Below are 25,005 nucleotides of genomic sequence, written 5' to 3'. Positions count from 1 at the left end.
TGATCCCTTGACAAGGTATAGGCACAAACAATGCAATGTTAGACCCCATGTCTCCTTGCTTAGCTATATGTTGACACAGTTTATCAAATTATTGTCATAGATTTACATGGAGAAAAAAGCCTATACAATCAATGTATTGATTTCATACTAACAAATTAAAGAAAAGGAAATCAATTTTCATTCATTAACTTTTTGAGACATAAAGGTATATATACGGCCACTGTGCGACTTACCTGACAACAAAGACCACAGCTAACACGATGCAGATGACGAGGAAGATGACGGCGGTGACTGAGGCGATGATAACGATGGTCTGGGAGTTCATGCTGACTGCCGTCTTGTTGGGGGGCAGTGCCTGGGTGGTGCTGGAGGGTGGGAAACAGCCGGCCGCTACAGAGAACACAGAACGGGAGATAAACATATGTATATAGCTAACATAACTATTACTGATATTGATTGGAAGATGTGAAATCAAGCAAACAGATTTTGCTTCACAAGAAAATTTAGAGGGCACTACCAGTATATATTATGCTCCAGGCCCATAAAACTTAGACAAGTTCAAACCTGATCTCAGAATGACATATACAAATGGAATATTCAGCAGAAAAATGAGACCAAGATGAAAAAAGAACTTGGCAGATGTTTAGAGAAGTAAGAGAGTCTATGTGGATACCTGTAGAAGTTGTCCATGAGAACTGGGACGAGGCCGGGGTACAGAGCTGGCAGGAGTTGATGGGGTTATTGGTCCCTGCTGCGTAACAAACTCCACCAATCAAACAAGATGTTGTCTGAAGCAAATCATTCAAGTACAGAAATTAAAAAAGAGACATGTATTTCTTGGAAATTTTTTATCCTTTCATATTCCACAATAAAACCTTATCATTCTTTTATTGCAATTGATGTGCACAATTTTCTAACCCCCTCTTCCTTTCCCTTCTTAAAAAAAATTCTAAATTACATTAGAGCATGTACATATTGTAAACCAACTTTTATTTCACAATTTGCAGGAGGTAAATTGGTTTGCGGAAATATTGGCAGTGGCGTGGCCGTCCCAAACCTCACAAAAATTTCTCCCATGCGAATATAAGTGGGTTAAAAGTATACCCAAAATGTATACACATTTATGAATAGCACCAATTTAAAACAGCAAAATTTTAAAAACTGGTTTGGTGATGGAAGAATCAAACATGGAGACTGACCAACATAGAGCAGCTTGCTTGTGTTGTATCAGCAGACACGTCACAGGAGTAACAGTCAGACTGATAGAGGACAAACACAGACTCCGAGGCACTCGTGTGAACTCCGTCGTTACTGATCTTTATAGCATAGCTCTTCTTTGCTGGTAGAGGGCACTGCACAGATGACACACTCTTAAAGATGGCAGTGTCTTTTGTACTGGGTGTCAGGCGCCCAGAAATGCCTGCATCATTTATCTGCAAAAGAAAAAAATAAATTCTAGATGAAAAATCTTCATTAATTCCAAGCACAGAGAAGTAAAAAGAAGATTAAAGTTTTATATCTCTACAAACGTTAAACCTGTAATTTGCAAAGGGTAGATGTAAATTCAAGTATAAAGTTAATCAAACAATATGCTGTGCATTAAGAGAATGCAAAAATCCTTTTCACTGACCTCGATTTCAGTCATGTGACATGTAAGCGTTGAGCTGTTGAGGAAGCGATCACCTCTGATGACAGCGAGGGTACAGTTGTTATTGAGGGTATCGCAGGCGACATTGGAGTCCTCCAATACAACAAACGGTGCAGTTACCACCGAGATAGAGCAGTCCGCTCCACCATACCCAGTGTTACAGGTGCACACACCTAAAATATAAAATTATGCATATTGAAAGTGTTAAATGTTATATATTCAACACCGACTACTCTTGATCTGGATCAGAGATATTGGTTGACTATTCAAGGCAATTTGAAGGTAAATAATATCATGTGTAAGACACTGTTACATGTGAATGGTAGACAATATACATGCATCGCAGTTGTCTAAATTTGTCAGCCTTTTTGAAGATACCAATCATCTTAAAGTGGAATAACGCATCATCACAAAATGGCTGACCTCTGATCAAAACAACATTTAGTTTTGTTGAAAGGATTTGATTGCCAGCAACATGTACCCTTCTCCATAGCCCAGTGGATAAAGTATCGGGTTTGTGATCCATACATCTCGAGTTTGAATCCCTCAGGGGCTTTACTGTTACTTACTGAACTGAATTTTTTCAGATATTCATTTTTTATCCCCAAACTGCAATTTTTCGCTTAATTGACATATGTACAGTTTATTTATCACTATATTCCTCATAATCAAATAATTTACTGTTAACTTGAGTGACTTTTTCCAGGTGTGTTATCCCACCTTAAGAGGTAGCTTGAGTAGTATGTAATTTTTTGTGTAGAGTACATGCTTTTGATAGGTTATACAGATAGACGTACCATCCACACACTGTCCCTGACTACTACAGTCCAGGGGGCAGAGGGCGCTTGTGATGGCGGCGGGGAGCGATGGGGTGCCGTTCGGGTCTGTCCACTGGGCTGTGTCCTTCAGGACTTCCTCGTAACAACTCTGCTGGATTCCTCCCAGGTGGTCCTCCTTCCAGACTGTCAGTCCTGTCAGCTGCACAGAAAATTCTAGTAGTTAAACACCTACCCATAGATATGATACTAGATATTGTGGCCAAATACTAGTGAAATCTTATGAAACATTTGAGATCTTATTACTGACAACTGTCAGTCCCGTCAGCTGCAGAGAAAATTCTAACAAAACGTCTGATGATTAAATATCAATGACAACTGTCAAATGCAAAGGTAATTCTATGTTTACCCAGTATAAACTTTGTATATTAGGTAGTATTAATCTTGTGATAGACAAATGTCAATTGGTCAGCTTCAAAAATAATTCTTTTTAAACATTTGATGCAGCTTATAGATCTCATTTTCACTGTCAAACTGTCATCTACAGACGTAAGAACATCCTTTATACTAGTACTCAGTCTTATTCCTGCTCAAGTTTAGCTGCAAATATATGGTGCAGTTTGGACCATACAGCTGATGAAGTAGTATACAGTTTTTCTGATGACATTTTATGAAGGAGCCTATCGAGGGAGTGTTTACCTTGTAGTCCTGTACACAGTTGTCAATGTCCTTGGAGTAGTTCCCAGAGAACAGGTTCTTACAGTTGACTCCAGCCTGGGACTGGACAATGTAGTCCCCACACATCTTGCTTGCCTCATCCTCCGTCAAATTCAGGGTGCTGGGCCATGGAGCGTCAGGCTACAAGGGTAAAAGTAGGTCAGAGGTCAGTGTCTAGGGAAATGAGAAGGTTATGACAAAGTGCCAGGGACAAGCCATTTTGATTCATTATGAAAAAAAAATATACCGGTAATTCAATTCATTTACAATACAGGTATGCAATGGTAAAAATAGGTAGGTCTGAAAGTAGGTTAGTGTTCAGTGTCAAAGGAAAGAGGGCTAGGGAAAGGGGCAATCATGTGCCATTATGCACCTTTTTAAAATGGCATGTAATAATGAAAGAACTAATAAGTGAACTTTGAAAGTGAATGTGTCTACCGCAATAATTAAAACATTGAAAGATGATTTGTTGAGAAATAAATTCTTCAGATTCAGTGTAATTAAAGTCAAGGGTTTCCGATCTTGATTCTTGGGTTCTTCTACATCTTTTTCAAAAGATATATCTGAAATTTGTTCTCATAGCTCTTCTTTAAAGAAATGACAAATAGCTTTCGGTAATTATGTTCAAATATACAGGTTTTGTCAATCATTTATCTAACAGAATTATCAAAACTATACTATACCCTACAAATATGAAGCACTTACTGCTGGAGCGTTGTAGTTTAGGTCATAGGTCACAGTGTCTGTTGCCGTCTGCCTCTTCCTACGTCGACCAACAGCTGAGGGGGTCAAAAGGCCAGGCTGTGGGGTCAGGAGGTCAGGTTTCAAATCCACACCTGAGTTACACATTACAATATTTAACTCTTTCACACATTTCCTCAAAATTAACACAAAGAATTATAAATCAAATAATTAATAAAATAAAAAGACATTGAGAGCAAACATTTGTTATCTCAAGCACATGCAGATATAAAACCAGTATGCCGAACAAGAAAGATCTAATTTTTTGGCGTAACTAAACAAACACGCATGTTCATCATAAAGTAATTAAAATTTATTGGAATGAAAACTCAGTATCAAAAATATTTAACATACAAATGTAGTTTTTCTGAATTCATGCTAAAGTGATATCCAATGTAGTAATGTAAATCCCCTCTCCACTAACCTTTGTTTGTTACACCACAAGTGCTGACATCTCCAAAGAAGTCACATGACTTTGTGCCATCAGTGTAGCACGAGCAATACACTGGGGACTCCATGGAAACAGTTTGTCTGTAGCCGCGGAATATGGAGTTAGATTGATCAACTCTCCACTTGACGCTGTAGCTATCTGGACGCTTGCCTGGCTCTGGAACTTTAGTGGCGACCCCATTAGGATCTAAAAGGTCGTTGTCCTGGTTACCATCATAAGTACCGCAGAGACCTGCCAAACAAGTATTTTATATTTATCAATATTGATAAATATTGAATTAAAGTTCAGATCAGCATGGTTTAGCCTGTACATGTAAAGACACCAACAATTACTTAGAAGTATTAAAATTTTTTAAACTTGTGACCTTACATTAGCTTTCATTCTTTAGTTAGTACTTTCTGACCAAGACTAAACCTTTGGTAGCAAAACAATCATGAAAACAGCTATACAGTGTTGTACAGTACCCGCAACTTTATTCTTTACAATCCTATCCTATCCTATCGTGTATCAATCCTATCGTATGGTGCGTGTATACTGTTCTATCGTGCGTTAATCCTATCCTATCGTGCGTTAATCCTATCAGGATTATCGTTTAATTTTAACAGTTTTCCATTTATCCTATCGTGTTAATTGTTTTATGCCTTTTCATAAGCAAGTACAGTTATTTTAAAGTTAGGAGTCAATCAGTGTGCCGTATACAGACATTTATCGAACAAAAAATGTAAATTCCTATCCAGCATTCTATCCTGATACTAAATTCTCAATTCTCTAGATAAAATTAACCAGTAGTACATGTATATCATAACTGTAAGCAGTGGAAGTGAAAAATGATTGTAAACTATCTTAGGAACAAGGTAACATATTTACCTGTACAGTGTATATCGAATATATTAAATCGTACGTGGACTGTATACCTGTGTAAACATTATCTTGTATGTAACATAATTCGTTTTGCATGCATCATTGTTTTTAGGAACAAAAGTAATTATTATATAATTAATATTTACTTAAAACAAAAGTATTATTTTAATTGAACCCGCTATATTTGATCTCGGCTTGGGTATGCGGCAATGAAAACAATGTCAACAAATCTAGCGAGGAATCTGTATCTGTGTTAATATTTTTTAACGTGTGTGCAATATAATTTATTTTTAATGCATCATTTTTTATACAGAAATAAATGTTTTTATGATAGATTTTATATTTATTTAGAGCAAGAGTTGTATTTTCATTGAGTCCGCTATTTTCTGTGTTATTTGCTCTCAGGCTGAAATGTTCGCGGTGATCAGCTGGGTTGTTTGGTATTGAAACAATGTAACAATACAAATAATTGATTATTTTAGCTCATAATATTTGTTAAGAAAATTTAACTGGTCATTTTAATACATTATATAATTAATGTAGCGATTACAACAACTGGGCATTTGTTGATAACAAGAAATGTCAAGTATATCTTGATTTTTATGCGTTCTTTCTCAAATTCTGCCATTATCAGGTTAATCGCGAAGATCGTTTAACGCGGTTATACATTTATCATGATCATCATTTATCCTTTCCTATCGTGTATCAATCCTATCATATCGTGCGTGTGTACTGTTCTATCGTGCGTTAATCCTATCCTATAGTTTATCTTGTAAAAAATAATGTTGCGGGTACTGTACATAAATATGTACCGGTAATTAGCTGAGCAATAGCTCTTATATTTTTTTCACGGAGCACAGTACCTTCTGTTTTGTTATAGTCTGCTGCTGATGGGTAGATGAAGATGTTGATGAAAGCCTGGTACGAGTCCTTCACTGTCACTTTAGTTCCTGTCGGTAGCATGACCTGTAAGAAAAAAATCATCAACACACATTAATAGAGAAGATTGCAGTTCAAGAAATCTTTACAGCTCTGCCCTGTGCACTAATAGCTGGAAAATTCAAATTTGCCCAATAAATTTGGATCAGACAAGAACAAAATCCTTATTCCTTCCCCCTAATGCCTGTGATGCATTTACACAAATTTTTTAATTGTGATGCCAAACCCTATATGGAGCACCAGTCTATAACTTCCCTTCCCCACAAGCTATCTCCTAACATGCCAAAATCAGGCAAAGTGCAGTACTGCATCAATACTGGTACCTACCACCGGTATACTATATACCCACTGCATTTAGACAATGCCTACACTGGGCAAGACACAAATTTCATAGGGATTATAATACCAGCTACATGTATCAGGCTGTCTAACATCACCTACTGTAAACATACAAAAAACTGTGTATTCTATTAAGTGCTTTTGGAGGAATGCGGCTTCCGCTTAATCAAGTACATTGCTAAATATCATGCATATATGTATAAGAATAGAAAATTCAGGAATACGTTAATTCATATCCATGCCAACTTGTTCAAAAGCAAATTTCTGCCAAATATCGTACACAGCAAATATAATGTTTACAGTACATCGTTAGGGAAGGACTGTCATACATCCTTGTCTATCTCACCTGGAATTGTTTTCCGTCCTTCTCCTGGAAGATCTGGGTCCTTGGTGTCAGATCTCCGACAGTGAAGAGCTCGTCATTGATTGGATAAGCTGCGGACGTCTTGTTGACCCACTTGCATTTGTCGATCCTGATGACATCATCTCCAGACCTGATCAAGACGCCACAGTTACAAGTGCCTCTAGAGCAACGAACCATTGCAGCTCGAACCTACAGAAATGTATAATTGTATAATAATAGGTATATTTATAAGAACTAATTCTAAAATACCGCTTTTTAATAATATTGAATAAAACCTAAACTAATCCCCCATCACAACAGTGAATATTCTACACAAACAAGCTCTTAATCACAGAGACCATTATATTTTATGGAGATGATAAAAGTTGTTATTTGGGGGGGGGGGGGGTGCTCTAACAATTGGACCTACCTCTACTTCATAGTCCTTGTTTTTGTACAGCACATACTCTCCAGGTTGGAAGTTGTCAAAGTAACTAAAAATTAAGGTGAATTCAATTACAAAAAAATATAATTGACACATCATGACACGAAACTTTCAAAATCTTTAGTGAGAAAAAAATTGATTTTTTTGCAAATATTTCAGAATCTCCTGACAATATTTTTGACCAAATAATTTTTACTCACACTCCATCAAAGGTCCTGATGTGTGGGTCATTAATTGACTGACAGTGGTGAAGATCTAATGAGTCCATCTCAACAACTTCAATCTACACAAAAAACCCACCCAAAACATTGTAATTGGTGTAAAAAAAAAAACCCCAAAAAACAATAAGAAAGCATAGCATTCTTCACTAATACATGTACAACATTTCTCCATAAATGAAATGGTCAGTTAGGACACCATTTGATATCTGACCTCGATTTTCTTCAGCGGGACTTCGGCCTTGACCTCTTGACCCACTTTGTCCTCCTGCCCGATGTTCAGTGTGCTGTTCTTGTTGCCAAACTTCATCCTGTCAATCATGGCCTTCACAAAGATCTGGGATGTTCCAGTGCCTCCTTGCACCACTGTACCACAGGTGGCTTCAGCGGGGGTGGCGGCACTGGTCAGCGAGGACCTGACCACCACATTGGGAATTTCTCCACCCTCGGGACATCTCTTGGGATTCTGTGGTTTGACTATTTTCCCATTGAACCGGATTTCGCAGTTTGCTTTGTATTTCATGGAGCAGTAATACTGAGCGGATGTGCTGAGGTCGACCTGAATGGGATAAGCTGACTCTCCTTCTACAATCTTGATGTATGAGGCCTCATTTATCTGAAAACAAAATGCTTTTTAAGTTAACTTTCTAATGTACAGAGAGATAGTTCTATATAAACTACTCAGTGTTTTGTGTTCTATTCTATAGCAGTTGTGATAGAGAAAAAGTTTTAAAGATAACTAATTAACAGCTTAAATACTGCAGAATACATGAAATTTATCTACCAAAGAGTGCAAAGCAATCCAAGCCCAGAATAATTGACCTACCGTTACTTGGTATTTGAGTACACTGCTCTTTGTCACAGGACTGGTCACACTACCACAGGTGCTGGGGTAAGACACCACCACTCCACAGCTCACCTACACAAAACACAGTAGGGAACATCTCAAAACACTTAATACAGTGATAGATAACACAAAACAATCTACACAATCTGTAACTTCAAAATTAAATGTACAAATCTCCACACATAGAAAGCTATATTTTAAAAGAGAAAATGAAGAGAGAGCCCTGCAGGGATAATCTCAAAATCAAACAGATTTGCGACCAGTATGACATTACTTACTCCTGTAGTAAGGGCATTAGCTGTGTCAGTCATTTCAGTGGACTCTAACTGGCCTAGACTGGTTCCTGCTGGCAGATCCTGTCTCTTAATGATTGTCTCCCCTACATACCACCAGATTGCATACTGAGCACCACTTCCTGTTGCTGTCGGCGAGACTGAGCAATCAAAGGTCACCTTCTGATAATCCGTAGATACAGTGTGGTCCAAAGTAGGGGCTGTAGAGACTGGAGCTATAATGATACAGTTCTAGTCAAACAAGAGGCCCATGGGCCACATCGCTCACCTGAGGAACAATAGGTATGATAAAGTCAGCTTAATGGAGTCATAATAAAAACAATCTGGACAATGTACAATAATACATGTAGATTTTTCCCCCTTGGAACTGGGATAGCCCCGATTGCTGCCAATATTTACAAGAGCAGACTTTAATTACCTCTCCTGCACATGTATAGGGACTCAACGTTACGCAGGCAGGGATGTCCGCACACCTACGCAACTCAACAGGTACCAACGTTAACACAAGCAGGAATGACCACACACTTGCGCCAACAGCTCAACATAACACAAGCAGGGAGTGCCGCACACTTGCGCTAGAAAGGCCAGAACTCTAGCAGAGATGACCATTTACTAGTGCTCCGCCACATCCACCACAAGCAAGTATGACCACACACTTGTATTTAAGCGATACAGGGCAGGAAAGAGCGCACACTCTGTGTCATAGGCTAGAAAACACGAAGATTAGATAGAGCATGGGTGTCCACACACTCAATCTATCTGTAACTGTTCAAGTTTAACCCCAAACAATCGCACATTGTAATGCAAGAGACACTGTCCCTATATATGTGCCAGCCTAAAATAATTCATAGTATCTAAAAATTGGAAATCAAAAATAAACTAACTAATCCGGCCTAACCCAAAACTACTTATGCAGAACAACTTAAACACATTGAATATTTATTATTGTATAAAAATAATCATCACAATAATTGGTTAACAGTGGATGCATTAATTAAAATAATCAAGAATCAATAAATCAAGGGCAATAACTCAATACAGTAATACAAAAAGATTTTAATGAAAAAATAGCTGCCTGCCTCAATTTTATAGTCATATCACATGTTGAGTATTGCAGTTTTCTAAAAGATCCTTTTCAATTGTTTATATATGGGATATTTAGCTGCATCAAACTCTGAACCTTCTTGTGAGGCCGAAGAATTGTCCTGGAGCCAAAGTCTTAACAATTATAAAGAATCATCTTGCTGATCCGTTTCTAAGAAGAAGATTTTTAAAGATTTGCTCTATATATCCCTATGTAAAACTTTAACACCCCCCCCCCCCCCCAATGTGGCCTCACCCTACCCCCAGGGATCATGATTTTCACAACTTGAATCTACACTACCTGAAGATGCTTCCACACAAGTTTCAGCTTTCCTGGCTGTTTAGTTTCTGAGAAGAAGATTTTAAAATATTACTCTATATATTCCTATGTAAAACTTCACCCCCCCCCCCATTGTGCCCCACCCTACCCCCAGGGATCATGATTCACAACTTTGAATCTACACTGCCTGAGGATGTTTCCACAAAAGTTTCAGCTTTCCTGGCTGAATAGTTTCTGAGAAGAAGATTTTTAAAGATTTACTCTATATATTTCTATGTAAAATTTTAACACCCCCCCCCCACAATGTGGCCTCACCCTACCCCCAGGGATCATGATTCACAACTTTGAATCTACACTACCTGAGGATGCTTCCACACAAGTTTCAGCTTTCCTGGCTGATTAGTTTTTGAGAAGATGATTTTTAAAGATTTACTCTATATTTTCCTATGTAAAACTTCGACCCCCCATTGTGGCCCCACCCTACCCCCAGGGGTCATGATTTTCACAACTTTGAATCTACTGTACCTGAGGATGCTTCCACACAAGTTTCAGCTTTCCTGGTTGTTTAGTTTCTGAGAAGAAGATTTTTAAAGATTTACTCTATATATTCCTATGTAAAACTTCAACCCCCATTGTGGCCCCACCCTACCCCCGTGGGTCATGAATTTCACAACTTTGAATCTACACTACCTGAGGATGCTTCCACACAAGTTTCAGCTTTCCTGGCTGTTTAGTATCTGAGAAGAAGATTTTTAAAGATTTACTCTATATTTTCCTATGTAAAACTTCGACCCCCCATTGTGGCCCCATCCTACACCCAGGGGTCATGATTTTCACAACTTTGAATCTACACTACCTGAGGATGCTTCCACACAAGTTTCAGCTTTCCTGGCTGTTTAGTTTCTGAGAAGAAGATTTTTAAAGATTTGCTCTATATATACCTATGTAAAACTTCGACCCCCCATTGTGGCCCCACTTTACCCCCAGGGGTCATGATTTTCACAACTTTGAATCTACACTACCTGAGGATGCTTCCACACAAGTTTCAGCTTTCCTGGCTGTTTAGTTTCTGAGAAGAAGATTTTTAAAGATTTACTCTATATATTCCTATGTAAAACTTCAACCCCCATTGTGGCCCCACCCTACCCCCGGGGGTCATGAATTTCACAACTTTGAATCTACACTACCTGAGGATGCTTCCACACAAGTTTCAGCTTTCCTGGCTGTTTAGTTTCTGAGAAGAAGATTTTTAAAGATTTACTCTATATATTCCTATGTAAAACTTCGACCCCCCATTGTGGCCCCATCCTACACCCAGGGGTCATGATTTTCACAACTTTGAATCTACACTACCTGAGGATGCTTCCACACAAGTTTCAGCTTTCCTGGCTGTTTAGTTTCTGAGAAGAAGATTTTTAAAGATTTACTCTATATATACCTATGTAAAACTTCGACCCCCCATTGTGGCCCCACCCTACCCCCAGGGGTCATGATTTTCACAACTTTGAATCTACACTACCTGAGGATGCTTCCACACAAGTTTCAGCTTTCCTGGCTGTTTAGTTTCTGAGAAGAAGATTTTTAAAGATTTACTCTATATATTCCTATGTAAAACTTCAACCCCCATTGTGGCCCCACCCTACCCCCGGGGGTCATGAATTTCACAACTTTGAATCTACACTACCTGAGGATGCTTCCACACAAGTTGCAGCTTTCCTGGCTGTTTAGTTTCTGAGAAGAAGATTTTTAAAGATTTACTCTATATATTCCTATGTAAAACTTCAACCCCCCATTGTGGCCCCACCCTACCCCCGGGGGTCATGAATTTCACAACTTTGAATCTACACTACCTGAGGATGCTTCCACACAAGTTTCAGCTTTCCTGGCTTTCTGGTTCTTGAGAAGAAGATTTTTGAAAATTTCTCGAAATTTTTCATTAATTTCTAATTATCTCCCCTTGAAAACGGGTGTGGCCCTTAATTTTCACAACTTTGAATCCCCTTTGCCTAAGGATGATTTGTGCCAAGTTTGGTTGAAATTGGCCAAGTAGTTCTTGAGAAGATGTTGAAAATGTGAAAAGTTTACGGACAGACGGACAGACGGACAGACGGACAGACAGACAGACGGACAGACGGACGACAGACAAAATGTGATCAGAATAGCTCACTTGAGCTTTCAGCTCAGGTGAGCTAAAAACGGACAAAAGTGATATAGTCTAGAGTACTCGCCTAAGTACTGTAACCGCAACTTACACCTTATCAAGGTTAGATTTCAAATGTATATATATACCTATATCACAAGGTGTTGTGGAACCCTGGGTAGCTGTTGTTGTCATTTCCATTGTTGTTGTCGTTGGGGATTCAGTTGTGCTTGTGGCTGAACATTTAATGAAAAAGTAATTTAAAAATGAATTTTAAAGGTTAAATCTCTTCCAAGTTAGCATTTAATTCAACCTATAGCCTAACAAAGCAGATTACTAAATAGAGATTAAAGATAAATTGTTAACTGAAATCAAAAATCATCAAATCATGCAGTTAATTCATTATAATAAGGAAAAAGAAGGCAAGTTCCAAACAGACTCTTCCCTACTGGCACAACATGCATCAATCTACATTTACCATATGATAAGAAACTAAAAGCAACTCTTACTTTCTAGTGAAAATATTATGCATATTTGTTCATTATAATCAAACACATAGAGTGCAGTGCAGTGTGATATGGAGAGACGGGTGTGCAAGGTGTGTACTGGATCTAGGCTTGGCAGGGGCGAAGTACGGGGGTTACACACAACACACCTAGAGATGTTGTTAGTTGTTGCTCGGTTGTCTCTGTTGCTTCCACTTTGGAGGAAGTTGTCTCCTGTCCAGTTGGCTGAGTTGTCATTTGTTCAGTGCTGAGTTGTGTACTTGTGTCTTGTTTGGCTGTTGTGACAGAAGGTAATGCTGTGGACTGTTGTTGTGTTGTGCTGTGAGATTGACTTGTTGTACCTGTTTTCTGTGATGTTTGTATTGTAGTTGTCAACTGTGTTTGTTGTTCTGTGGATTGTGTATGTGTTGTCTGTGTTTGTTGTTCTGTTGTCTGTGTTTGTTGTTCAGTAGATTGTGTCTGTGTTGTCTGTGTTTGTTGTTCAGTAGATTGTGTCTGTGTTTGTTGTTCAGTAGATTGTGTCTGTGTTGTCTGTGTTTGTTGTTTTGTGGATTGTGTCTGTAATGTTGTGGAAAGATTCATTGAAGTAGTTAGTTTTGTGGAAGAGACAACTGTTGTTATTTCAGAGACAGCAGTTTCTGTTGTAGGGATTGTAATACCTTGAACTGTTGTTGTTGTTTCTGGTAAAGTGCTTGTTATTTCTGGTTCACTTGTGGTTGTCTTTGGTTCAGTGACTGTTGTCTGTTGTTCAGTTGTCGTTGCCTCTGTGACAGTGCTTATTTCTGGTTTCATTGTTGTTGTATCTTGTTCAGTGCTAGTTGTCTGTTGTACAGTTGTTGTCTCTGTGATTGTGCTTGTTGACTCTGGCATCATGGTTGTTGTTTCTTGTTCAGTGCTTGTTGTCTCTAGCTCAGTAGTGGTAGTTTTTGGCTTGGAAGTTGTTGTCGCTTGTTCAGTACTTGTAAGAGATGTCATCTCTGGCGTTGTTGTTGTGTCTATTTCTGTTGTTGTCGACCCTGCTGTTGTGCTGTCGTTTGTTGGAACACTGGACATGGCTGTGGTTGTTGTGTCTGATTCAGTTGTAATTGTTGTCATCATCTGACTTGTTTCAGATGTTGTCACCTGAGATGTTGTCTCAGTCTGCCCACTTGTTGTCAGTGAAGAGGAACTCTCTGTAATTCATGAGGGACAACATTCTGTGTGTTCTGAGCTATAAATGTGGGTTCACTTGCATTGCACTCTTGCTTTTCTTTTTAACAATTACAACTGTACAAACATTAAGCAGAAACCACCACATAAAATAACAAGAATCAAACCACCACATTTAGTTATAAAAGCATTTGACATGCAGCATCTTTCACTCTAGTAGTTAGTATACATTAAATCATGCAGATAAACCCACTTGCAAAAATTTAGTACCTGTACTAGAAATCTCTCTAGTGCTTTATTTAGTAAACCGTTCACTTAAGATTATGTCTGTCCCTCAGATGCATGTATCTGTGTCCTAATCCATTTGATTACCGAGGTAAAAAATTTTGGGGATTTAAATTCTATTTAAGACAAGCTCAAATAAATGTCAAGAATGTAAATTAATGAACTAGCTTCAGCATAAAAATTAAATAATGAACCTGAGGGTCAGCCATTATTAAAATTTGTGATGTTTTATAAATACTATAAGAAAATTTTGTTTTCTAGAGAAATTCCTAACTTTTTATAACAAGTTTACAAGATTAGAGTGCAATTACAAAATCTATAATTAACATGTGAGAAAGTGCTCTATTTTTTTTTAAATAAAAGATTTGAGACAAATTGTTGTATTAGATAGTTAAACCTCAACTATATTTAAATCATTATGAAAGTAACAAGTTTATGAGAATATAAATTTAAGATATTCAATGTTTGAAAAATACTGCTAAAAATTATACATTTAATTCTTCTTTGATTAAAATAGTTAGCTGTGTTTTATATATCAGTATACTAAACTGTGAATTAGGTTTCTTTTTTTTTATTATAATAATTTTTTTCTTTTTGCATAATCATGTGTACTTATAATTGATATCCAGCTCAATTCCAAACTCATACATTAAATATTTACTGTCTCTTTAAAATTAATACATCCTTGACCTCCATTTTGCTTTCTGTTTTAAACAAGGAGATGTAAAATTTCAGTCAAATTTCAGTCTGTAACAGAGATTCATTAGTCTTACCTGTAGGTGTAAGGGTACTGGTCTCCATTTCTGTGGTTGATTCTGTGGTAGACATTTCAGTGGTTGACTCTGTGGTAGACATTTCAGTGGTTGACTCTGTGGTTGTCTCAGCCTGAGTGGTGCTTTCCACCAGGATTAGGTCTCGAGTCTCTTTTGTGGCTTCCGTCACCTCCCACCCGTCGATCACAATGTTTGCATAGATGTTTGTAGTGATGGACAGACCGATGTAAAACTTGGTCATAACTGTGACGGTCACTGTCTTAGTGACAAAGGTCTTTGTAGACGCCACTTCTTTATTGTCCAAGTACAGCACAAGTCCAGTCTGCTCACTCCAAGAGAAATCAACCTTGAAAAACACATTGACCTTGATCAAGGTCGTTTCCACGGTCCACTCCTTGGTCTTGGTACTGACGGTCAGGAACAGGCGGTTTCTACGGTAATACATGGCCGTGCCGAATCCATCGGGCTCATCCCCACCATTAGAGAAAATGTACATGTTCTCGGTTAAGGTCATAAATTTGACGTTAAAGGTCACAGACAGGCCGAGCTCACACTGACCGGGATTGCCCAGGCAGCCATTGTCATTGCTGGAGAGGTCTATGTACTGACCGGCTCCGTTCAGCTGCAGGGCCTGACCGCTGGGACCAGCCACCAGTGTAGGGGTTCCCACCACGGTCAAGTTTCTGGACGGTGTGACCAGGATGTTGCCGACAATGCTGATGAAGGTGTAAGAGATCTGGATCACTAGGTCATCTGATCAAAGAAAACACATTAATATAAAGTAATAAGAAACACTTTGGAATCTTTTAAATCTTATGGGGCCAATTTCTGCAGATTGGAAATATCATATTAATACTAGATTCATAGGGGGAGGTATTCCATAAATTCACTTTTAAAGTCCAGGATTTTTTATAGCGAAGAATGAAAATCTTTTGGTTACGTGGTACCCATTAACAGGTTGGTATATGAAAATTGATACATCACAAGAATATGTTGTTTGTTGAAATTTTTAATTGGATCTTAATCATATTGAACTTTTCTTCAATTATATATCTACACCACCAAATGTAGTGTGGAGGGCTCAACACCTGTCGTACACTTACAAGTGAGCATTGTCCAGCTGGTAGCAATCCTGTTGGGGGAGCAGACCTCCAGGGGGTTCCCCAGGTTCCTGAAGCCTCGCCCATAACATGTGCCCCCGATCACACAGACATCCGTCTGAAAATTCAAAATCAACCAAATTCAAAATTAGTACATGAGTCATTAACAACATTGACCGCAATGACGATTTTGCAGAACATTTATTACATCCCCCCCCCTTATACACACAAAAAAACTCACTCTTTGGGAGCATCCAGACTGATCACAAATGTAGCAAGCTGAGTCATATCCAATGAAGGTCAACTCTGTCCCAAAGTTGCTGCCGTCATTACTGACACTGACGTTGTAGATTCCGCTGTCTGGCAGCTGACAGATGACTTGCTCCCTGCTGACAAAACTGGCATTCACTGTCAGGGAGGAACCGTCTGTCACAAACTCTACTCCCTGAGTTTTCTGTTAACATCAATTTACATTTTAACATGTCAGTATATTCTATAAACTTCACAAAGCTTATATACATTGTACCTCAATTTGATTTTAAAATATTTCTATATCTGATTCTTATATGAAGAATTTCAATAATTTTCGTATCTCTACATATATACAATGGACTTATCTTCCTGATAACAAAATTATTGTCATGTCACACAAAGGTGAAGGAATTACATGTTTTCAACTGTCAAATGTTACATTGACTTGCCAGTTTTTGGACTCTACAGGTAAGGGTCCCTATCTGCAGGAAGCCGTCTCCATTCATGATAACGGTCTTACAGTCTGACCTCAGCAGGTCACACAGGAAGTCTGGGATGTCTTCGATGACTGGGGGACGTGTCAAGGCAACAGAGCAGTCGTCTCCAAAGTAACCAGAATTGCAAGTACACTCACCTAGGGAGCAAAAAAATATTCAAAATAATTAGCTGCTATCTGGTTGATATTTATCCAGAATTGATGCCCAAATTTCTAAATTATCCAGATATTTCAACACCAGGATCCAGAAAAATATTTTGTTCTATGCACTGATACTTAAAAGGACAAGAGGCCCATGGGCCACATCGCTCACCTGAGGAACAATAGGTATGATAAAATCAGCTTAATGGAGTCATAATACAAACTATCTGGACAATGTACAATAATACATGTAGATCCTGTATAAATAAAATCCATTTTCCCCTGGATATTCTTATGTTTATAATCATTAGTCCCTTTTCTAACAAGATGATTTTATAGTCTTATCATATGTTGAGTATTGCAGTTCTCAAAATGCTCCTTAACAATAGTTTATATATTAGATATAAACGTACATCAAACTATGAACCTTCTCGGGAGGCCAAAGAATTGTCCTGGGGCCAAAGTCTTAACAATTATAAAGAAACATCTGGCTGATTAGTTTCTGAGAAGATTTTTAAAGATTTACCCTATATATTCCTTTGTTAAATTTTGACCCCCCCATTGTGGCCCCACCCTACCCCTGGGGATCATGATTTTCACAACCATGAATCTACACTACCTGAGGATGCTTTCACACACGTTTCAGCTTTCCTGGCTGATTAGTTTCTGAGAAGAAGATTTTTAAAGATTTACTCTGTTTATTCCTATCTAAAACATCGACCTCCCATTGTGGCCCAAACCTACCCCCAGGGTTATGATTTTCACAAATTTGAATCTACACTACCTGAGGATGCTTCCACACAAGTTTCAGCTTTCCTGGCTAATTAGTTTCTGAGAAGAAGATTTTTAAAGATTTACTCAATTTAATCATATGTTAAACTTCGACCCCCCATTGTGGCCCCATTCTACCCCCAGGGGTTATTATTTTCACAACTTTGAATCAACACTACCTGAGGATGCTTCCAAAGAAGTTTCAGCATTGCCGGCTGATTAGTTTCTGAGAAGAAGATTTTTAAAGATTTACTCTATATATTCCTATGTTTAACTTCGATCCCCCATTGTGGCCCCACCCTTCCCCCGGGGGTCATGATTTTCACAACTATGAATTTACACTACCTGAGGATGCATCCACAAAAGTGTCAGCTTTCCTGGCTGATTAGTTTCTAAGAAGAAGATTTTTAAAGATTTACTCTATATATTCCTATTTTAAACTTCGATCCCCCATTGTGGCCCCACCCTACCCCCGGGGGCCATGATTTTCACAACTATGAATCTACACTACCTGAGGATGCTTTCACACAAGTTTCAGCTTTCCTGGCTGATTAGTTTCTGAGAAGAAGATTTTTAAAGATTTACTCTATATATTCCTTTGTTAAACTTCGATCCCCCATTGTGGCCTCACCGTACCCCGGGGGTTATGATTTTCACAACTTTGAATCTACACTACCTGAGGATCCTTCCACACAAGTGTCAGCTTTCCTGGCCGATTAGTTTCTGAGAAGAAGATTTTTAAAGATTTATTCTATATATTCCTATGTAAAACTTCGATCCTTCATTGTGGCCCAACCCTACCTCCGGGGATCATGATTTTCACAAATTTGTATCTACATTACCTGATGATGCTTTCACACAAGTTTCAGCTTTCCTGGCTGATTAGTTTCTGAGGAGAAGATTTTTAAAGATTTACTCTATATATTCATTTGTTAAACTTCGACCCCCCATTGTGGCCCCACCCTCAGGTGAGCTAAAAAGGTTAAGTTTACAATACAATAAGTTGTTAAAGTTGGTTTCTGGAAGAACAGACTTTGAAAATTTTCTTAATAAATATTGACAAATATTTTACTTTTTTAAGCTTTAGTTTTTAAGATCTGTGTACAAACATAGAATTGTGAGCAAATCGCTGTATCTTGCTTATAATTCGAAGCTTAACACTCAAATATGGTTAGTAAATAGAAATTGTAAACAATTAAACACAAGAAACATGCACTACATGTATAACAAATAAAGAACACAATTTATTTTTTCGAAATGAATCATATATATATACATGTATATACCTACATATTTCCGTCAGCGATATCAAACTCTATTTAAACTGAATAAACTCGAAAAAATGCCGAGCATCTCAACAAAACCTATTGCATTAATCTACATGTACCATTACGCAAAAGATAATGCCGAATTACCGATAGAATGAATTGTATTTCAGTACCCGTCCCCTACATCCGATTTTGCTTAATTTGCGCAGGTAAACAGTGAACTGTTTGATTTACCGAAGTCTCTGTTTGATTTGATACGTAAAAATCACGAAATACAGACGATAGTTTCCAGGTTACAAAGCATAATGAGAACGAAACGAAAATCAGAACAAGCTAACACCAACGTCATGTGTGAAAACTGTCAACGCATTGAAATATTTAGCCTCAATTTACTTCACAAAATCGGCACCAATATATTTTGTATGTTTCAAAATTTCCCTTCATACGCGAACTGTTGCACAACAAGCAAATTCATCATAGTCAGATCGACCCTTTTTCGTATAATGTCATGGCTGCTTTAAACAAAGAACCTCGTTTTAGAAGTATGGAATCATTTTACCGGATGCCGAACCCGAAGCTATTAAACTGATTGAAACACGCATTTCCTTTATTATTATTTTCGTAATAACTCAGATTTGAAACAAAATTTCCACTTAATTTTTGCAATTTATATTTTCCTTCCCATAAGGATAATTTATGCTAAACTATGTTGAATTTGCCTCGGTAGTTCTTGAGAAGAAGATTTTTAAAAATGCACCCCCCTTTTTCTACAGTTTCAAGGTTTTCTCCGCTTTGAATACAGATCAAACTTTTATTTCTGCAATTTATATTCGCCCTCCCATAAGGATGATTTGTGCCAAATTTGGTTGAAATTGGATAAGCGGTTTTAGAGAAGAAGTTCAAAATGTAAAAAGTTTACAGACGGACAGACGGACAGACGGACGGACAGACGGACGACGGACAAAATGTGATCAGAATAGCTCACTTGAGCTTTCAGCTCAGGTGAGCTAAAAAAAACATTAAGGGGGAAAGTAGGCTAAATATCAAATAGTGCATTTTAATTCAAGTTTTTTTTAAAATTGAGCAATGATTAAGATTTGATCCAAATAAATCTGAGTACTAAATAGACTCACTGTCTTTGCATGTTCCCTGACCGCTGCATTCGTTGGGACACAGATTGTCGATGATGGTGGGGTTGGGGGTTATTTCTCCCGAGACATTGACCCACAGTTCCGTGTTTATCTCCAGCTGTGTCTGACATCGCTGAATAATGGCAGTCAACGCTTCTTCTGCCCAAACCAAATCATCCATTATCTGTGAGCAATGGGGAAAAAAAAGATTTTTAAGTTTTATCCCTGAACAAAATGCTTTTTGATCATAAACTGTTATCAAAGTTTCTTGACAAGAAGAATGATTGCATTGACTAACAGTAACCAATGCATGAAACATGAAGCATGATTTTTGAAATACCTGAATGTCGATGACACACGAGTCCAGTGAGACAGAGAACCCTATGTCAGGAACGTCCTTACAGCCCTGGAAGGCTACGCTGGCCTCCACTGTTGTCTTACACTTCTGGAAGGCTTGAACCTCTGTGATGTTTTTGGGCGTCGGCCATGTGAAGTCCTAACCAATCATTTTATTTCAATAAATTTTTTTTTTAAAGTTTTTAAATTACTGGTAATGCAAAGAAATACTACAGTTCAATCACATTTGATTCCAAAATGATACATCCCCATTAATCACATAATTATACAATAGGAAATAATGCTATCTCTAACCTGTGAAATGTAGGTGGCGTTGTACTCAAACAAGATGAGTGCGGCCCGGGATAGACAGTGGGCGGGAGGGGAGGTGGCCTGTTGTATCATCAGCTCCGTCACTTCCTCTCCAACCAGCCCCTTCTTGCGTTTCTTTCCTTTTTTGCCTGGCTTGGCACAGGTGGAAATGTCTAGATCCGCTCCACACACTGAGGTGGATCCCACATTACAGTCACAGAAAATGGGGACAGGGGGAATAACTCCTGTGACTTCATCAGTGCAGATGCCGGAGTATATGGTATCGATTCCCATCTCATCAATCCTATTTTAAAAGATACAAAAGAAATTCTAATTAGCAAATTTCTGTTTTGGAACATGATAGGCCTTATATCTTTTTTCCCTTGCAAACACTTGCAATATCACTTGATATTCTTTGAGACTATAGGGGAAATAATAAACCCATGTAACAAAATTGTTCCAACATAAAATGAAGTCTGTCCTTGATAAAGTGCCAAGGAGTCATTAAAAGATATCGATTTTGCACTGAAAGGTGATGAATATGAATAATTAAGTCAAGTTTTTCAATGAGGTCCAACCTCCAGCTTTTGGAGAAGTCTTTGGGTCTGCGTTCTTTCCCTGAGTACAGTCTGCCACTGGGGAACATGAGGTCATTGCTGTTATCTCCGTCATAATGGCCACACAAACCTGTAACATATCAAAATCTTTTCAGTCAAATGATTGGTTATAAGAGAATTAGATGTTTTTATTCACTATGTGCATATATATACACTCCTCAAATTGAAATCATTATTTGACTCATCCTCTCACATGAGAAATCATACACTCAGTGAATTAAAATCTCACCATCTCAATTAAGATAATTATTGACAAGCAAAATTTATTATTAAGTGAGTCAGATAACATCTCACGAATTGAGTTGAGACAATGAAATAAAAATCCCACCTTCTGAGTTGAGGTAATCGTCAGCCGCAGCCCGGTACCAGATGTTGAGGAACTCCTTCCTGTTTCCATTCACGGCCACGGTCAATTCTCCACCACTCGGGAACACAATCTGTATAGCAATATTAAAACATGTTTAGATTATGATTTTTTTTTTTTTTACATCTTACAATCTGCACCAATGATAAAACAGTTTTGCTATTTGAATTTTTTCTTTCAAGTGGTTATGTGTTTCTGTTTTTCCAGTCTCTTACAAGATACTTATTTTCAAAAAGGAATGGTAAGCTTTAAAGGTGGATGGTATTTCTTAAAGGTGTAAGTACATGTATCTAACAGGGCTTTTTATCTTTTTTTTAACATTCGTTACATATTCCATTGACATCGATGGATTGTTTACTCCCTTTTCTGTGAATTCCCTTCAAAGCATTTCCCTGTCATTTAATCAATTTTATCTTTGTTCTTTTTTCATATCACAACCATGAGTGGACCTCTCTCTAACAACATTGAACATATCAACCCATTTGAAATCCTTTTCCTCATACCTTGTATTTCCTTCCATTGTTGAAACTAGTGACAGCAGTGCCTGGGGTCAGCTCCCCATTCAGGAAGAGCTTGGGAACCAAGGGCTGCTTCTTGGCCTTCTTCTTACTGGCCCCACATCTGTCAAAGACGATGACATCATCTCCAATCTTGGCTGCCACGGCGCAGTTACAGGCTGCCCGTTTGTTACAGGATCGGAAAAACGAGCGAATCTGTAAACAAGGACAACAGTCAGGTAAAACAATCAGCTATAATGCACATTGATAACCTGGTTCACATCTCCCAGGACAGTATTCTTTTTACACATGAACATGGTATTACAATATATTTACCTCATAAGGAAGTGTTTTGTGTCTGTACAAGATAAATTCTCCTTCTTGGAATACATCATATGTTCTGTAAAATCAAATATCATCATAAATATTCTTAAAAATGTAGTATACTATTTCAAATATAATTTTAAAAAAATCAATTATCTCATTCTTCAACAACAAATTTCAAGGCCTTAGTCTTGAATAAGCAAAATATATTATTTTATTTATATTTCATATTATTTCACTTTTCATCACATTCCCTCATTAAAACCTGCATTCACCTGCGATCAAATGTGGTTATGTGTGGATCTCCCACAGACTGACACATGGACGATTTGTCCTTGTCAATGACCTCCACCTTCACGGTGTAGGTGACCAGGACAGGAGAGGACACGCCCCCTGTCACCACGGTCACGTCAAGCTGGACGTCCATGTTCTTGTTCTTGTCCTTCAGACCCTCGGGAACGCCGTAAATGTTGACGCACGCTGGCTTGGTCCACATGCTGTCTGTCAGGGTCAGACCACAAGATGGCGCAGTGTTCTCACTGCTGCTCTGTCTGAAGACTGCCTGGGGGATGTATCGTCCGGTGGCACATTTTGTCTGTCTGTGAGAGCGGAACCCATACGCCACATGAATGCCGCAGGTGGTGGTATTGTCTGTGGTATTACAGAACAGCCGCGGGGGGAAGGGGGTCTCTAGGGTCAGGCACTCCGTGTCGCCACCCTCAAAAACTGTCACCTTACTGGACAAAATCTGGAAAATAATGAAATATAAACATTGGTAGATCATTCAAAACTAAGCAATATATCAAACATAAAGGTTCAAGGTCTTGAGTGATAAATGCACTGAGTTATCAAGTTTTTTCAATTATATGAAATTACATGTAACTGAAAATCAAATAAAATGTTGTGGTTTCCATTGTAAGTCTGAACTAATTGATTCTGTTGGTTACCTTGATGGTGGTAGTGTTTGTTAGTTACCTTGATGGCGGTGTTAATACTGTTACTGCGTTTCTCCGGTCCCTTGGTGTTGTCACAGTTGTCAGTCAGACAGGCAGACACACCACAATACAGCTAAACAGAAAGGAAAAATACTGACATAAAAGGTTTAGCAAGAATTCTAAAAAATATCTTGCTCATTTTTTGCACTGCCATCAGAGATTTATGTAGTTAATTATAATACTGATACTCTGTAATTCTTGTAAATTTCATCATTGCCTTCATTCACCACATGGGCCAAATATTATGCAAAATATAAAAATTATCAAAATAAATTTATTTTTCAACATTCAGTTATAACATTCAAAAACGGTTTTAATCCAGACCTCTTTTAAGTAAAAAAAATTACATAAAGGGTCACTTAAATCAGTGAATACCATACACACAGAACACAAACCTTGGCACCAAACTCCAGAACTCCAAGTTCTTGTTCTGTGAGAACGGTTTGAGTATCATTTCCATTGCTGGCTGTCTTTAGAAGTCTGTTGTCTTCGTACCAGGAGACAAAGTAAGAATGGGAGGGTGACATGGAATCATAGGTACACAGGAGGGACACACGCCCACTGTCCACTCTACGGCTCAAGGTCGGGGCCTTCTCAAAGGATGGTAACTCTGTTTAATAAACAAAAGATGTAAAGTTTGTTTGCAATACGAGTGATGGTAATGTTTCATAAAACAAGACTATGAATGAGAAACATCTTTAAAAAAAGGAATGCCCATAATTATAAACACATTTGCAGTTAAAATTTAAAATGACCGGTTCCCTGAAATAGCTCATTTACAAAATATCATAAAACATATCAGATCTACAATGTAAAATAAATCTCAAGGTGCCACGTTTCAGATATACCTGTCTTGATTCCTACTCGGTTGATGATTTCACTGGAGGCAAACACAACAGTGAAGGAATCAATGGCCATTCCACAATTCTTGTCCTTCTTGGAGGATCCACCAATCACAAAGTCTTTTACAGCAGTGTACGTGCTCGCAGGACGACTGATGTACTTCTTGCTGGATGCTCGGACACTTTTGTCGATGCTCAGCTGTAATCCACTCTGGAGACTCCATGACATTTCCACTTGCATGAACTCCTCCACCTTGATGGATGAGGCGGAGATGGTCCACTCGGACTTTTTGTTGCTGGTTCTTGTGTAGAGTTTACTGTTCTCAAACCACATGGCGTATCCGTAATTTGTCGCCTCCTCTCCTCCATTACTGAAAACGTAGCACTTGGAGCTATGTTTCTTGAGCTTCAGATTGAAGCGTATGGTGACTCCCTTTCCACATCTCTCTACATCTCCGAAACAAGAGTCTGTCAAATCGCCGTACGACAGGAACTGATTTCCGTCCAAGGAGACGGCATTTCCGCCGGAGAATCCCGGGATCAGTATGGGTGTTCCTGTTCCCCCAATGGTAATATTGAATGTCTTTGTGATCAGGATACGGCCCACAATTTTGAGGAAGAGGTAGTTCTTTATGACGATGTTCTGGACTAAAAAATTAGTTTAAAACAAAACAATATTTATATCCTGTAGATTTGTGAGGAGATTTTTTTTTTTACATCAATATT

At 38.3% G+C, this 25,005-nt stretch overlaps 1 protein-coding gene across 3 annotated transcripts in view; it reads right to left on the bottom strand.

Annotated features, from left to right (window-relative positions):
- LOC105327563 (uncharacterized) overlaps nucleotides 1-25,005 on the bottom strand; it is a 157,756-nt gene that overhangs the window by 1,143 nt on the left and 131,608 nt on the right. For 2 of the 3 annotated variants that reach the window (XM_066067900.1, XM_066067901.1), the window contains exons 119-150: nucleotides 24,286-24,927; nucleotides 23,833-24,047; nucleotides 23,418-23,510; nucleotides 22,718-23,190; nucleotides 22,455-22,518; nucleotides 22,125-22,334; nucleotides 21,586-21,694; nucleotides 21,219-21,327; nucleotides 20,644-20,944; nucleotides 20,333-20,488; nucleotides 19,996-20,176; nucleotides 16,636-16,820; nucleotides 16,176-16,388; nucleotides 15,938-16,052; nucleotides 14,835-15,587; nucleotides 13,287-13,799; nucleotides 12,271-12,357; nucleotides 8,604-8,833; nucleotides 8,305-8,397; nucleotides 7,693-8,094; nucleotides 7,461-7,543; nucleotides 7,246-7,309; nucleotides 6,819-7,025; nucleotides 6,058-6,160; nucleotides 4,307-4,564; nucleotides 3,847-3,977; nucleotides 3,124-3,282; nucleotides 2,446-2,626; nucleotides 1,631-1,821; nucleotides 1,200-1,433; nucleotides 674-788; nucleotides 234-390 (exon numbers count right to left, since the gene is read on the bottom strand). In XM_066067900.1, coding sequence (XP_065923972.1) covers nucleotides 234-390; nucleotides 674-788; nucleotides 1,200-1,433; nucleotides 1,631-1,821; nucleotides 2,446-2,626; nucleotides 3,124-3,282; nucleotides 3,847-3,977; nucleotides 4,307-4,564; nucleotides 6,058-6,160; nucleotides 6,819-7,025; nucleotides 7,246-7,309; nucleotides 7,461-7,543; nucleotides 7,693-8,094; nucleotides 8,305-8,397; nucleotides 8,604-8,833; nucleotides 12,271-12,357; nucleotides 13,287-13,799; nucleotides 14,835-15,587; nucleotides 15,938-16,052; nucleotides 16,176-16,388; nucleotides 16,636-16,820; nucleotides 19,996-20,176; nucleotides 20,333-20,488; nucleotides 20,644-20,944; nucleotides 21,219-21,327; nucleotides 21,586-21,694; nucleotides 22,125-22,334; nucleotides 22,455-22,518; nucleotides 22,718-23,190; nucleotides 23,418-23,510; nucleotides 23,833-24,047; nucleotides 24,286-24,927 — 7,027 coding nt within the window. The remainder of the gene's footprint in view (nucleotides 1-233; nucleotides 391-673; nucleotides 789-1,199; nucleotides 1,434-1,630; nucleotides 1,822-2,445; nucleotides 2,627-3,123; nucleotides 3,283-3,846; nucleotides 3,978-4,306; nucleotides 4,565-6,057; nucleotides 6,161-6,818; nucleotides 7,026-7,245; nucleotides 7,310-7,460; nucleotides 7,544-7,692; nucleotides 8,095-8,304; nucleotides 8,398-8,603; nucleotides 8,834-12,270; nucleotides 12,358-13,286; nucleotides 13,800-14,834; nucleotides 15,588-15,937; nucleotides 16,053-16,175; nucleotides 16,389-16,635; nucleotides 16,821-19,995; nucleotides 20,177-20,332; nucleotides 20,489-20,643; nucleotides 20,945-21,218; nucleotides 21,328-21,585; nucleotides 21,695-22,124; nucleotides 22,335-22,454; nucleotides 22,519-22,717; nucleotides 23,191-23,417; nucleotides 23,511-23,832; nucleotides 24,048-24,285; nucleotides 24,928-25,005) is intronic. The other variant, XM_066067902.1, reaches the window with a different exon arrangement.

The sequence above is a fragment of the Magallana gigas genome, chromosome 8, assembly GCF_963853765.1.
Source record: "Magallana gigas chromosome 8, xbMagGiga1.1, whole genome shotgun sequence".
In the NCBI taxonomy this organism is placed as follows: domain Eukaryota; kingdom Metazoa; phylum Mollusca; class Bivalvia; order Ostreida; family Ostreidae; genus Magallana; species Magallana gigas.
The sequence above is the reverse complement of the archived record's forward strand: the minus strand, read 5'-3'. Positions and strand labels throughout refer to the sequence as shown.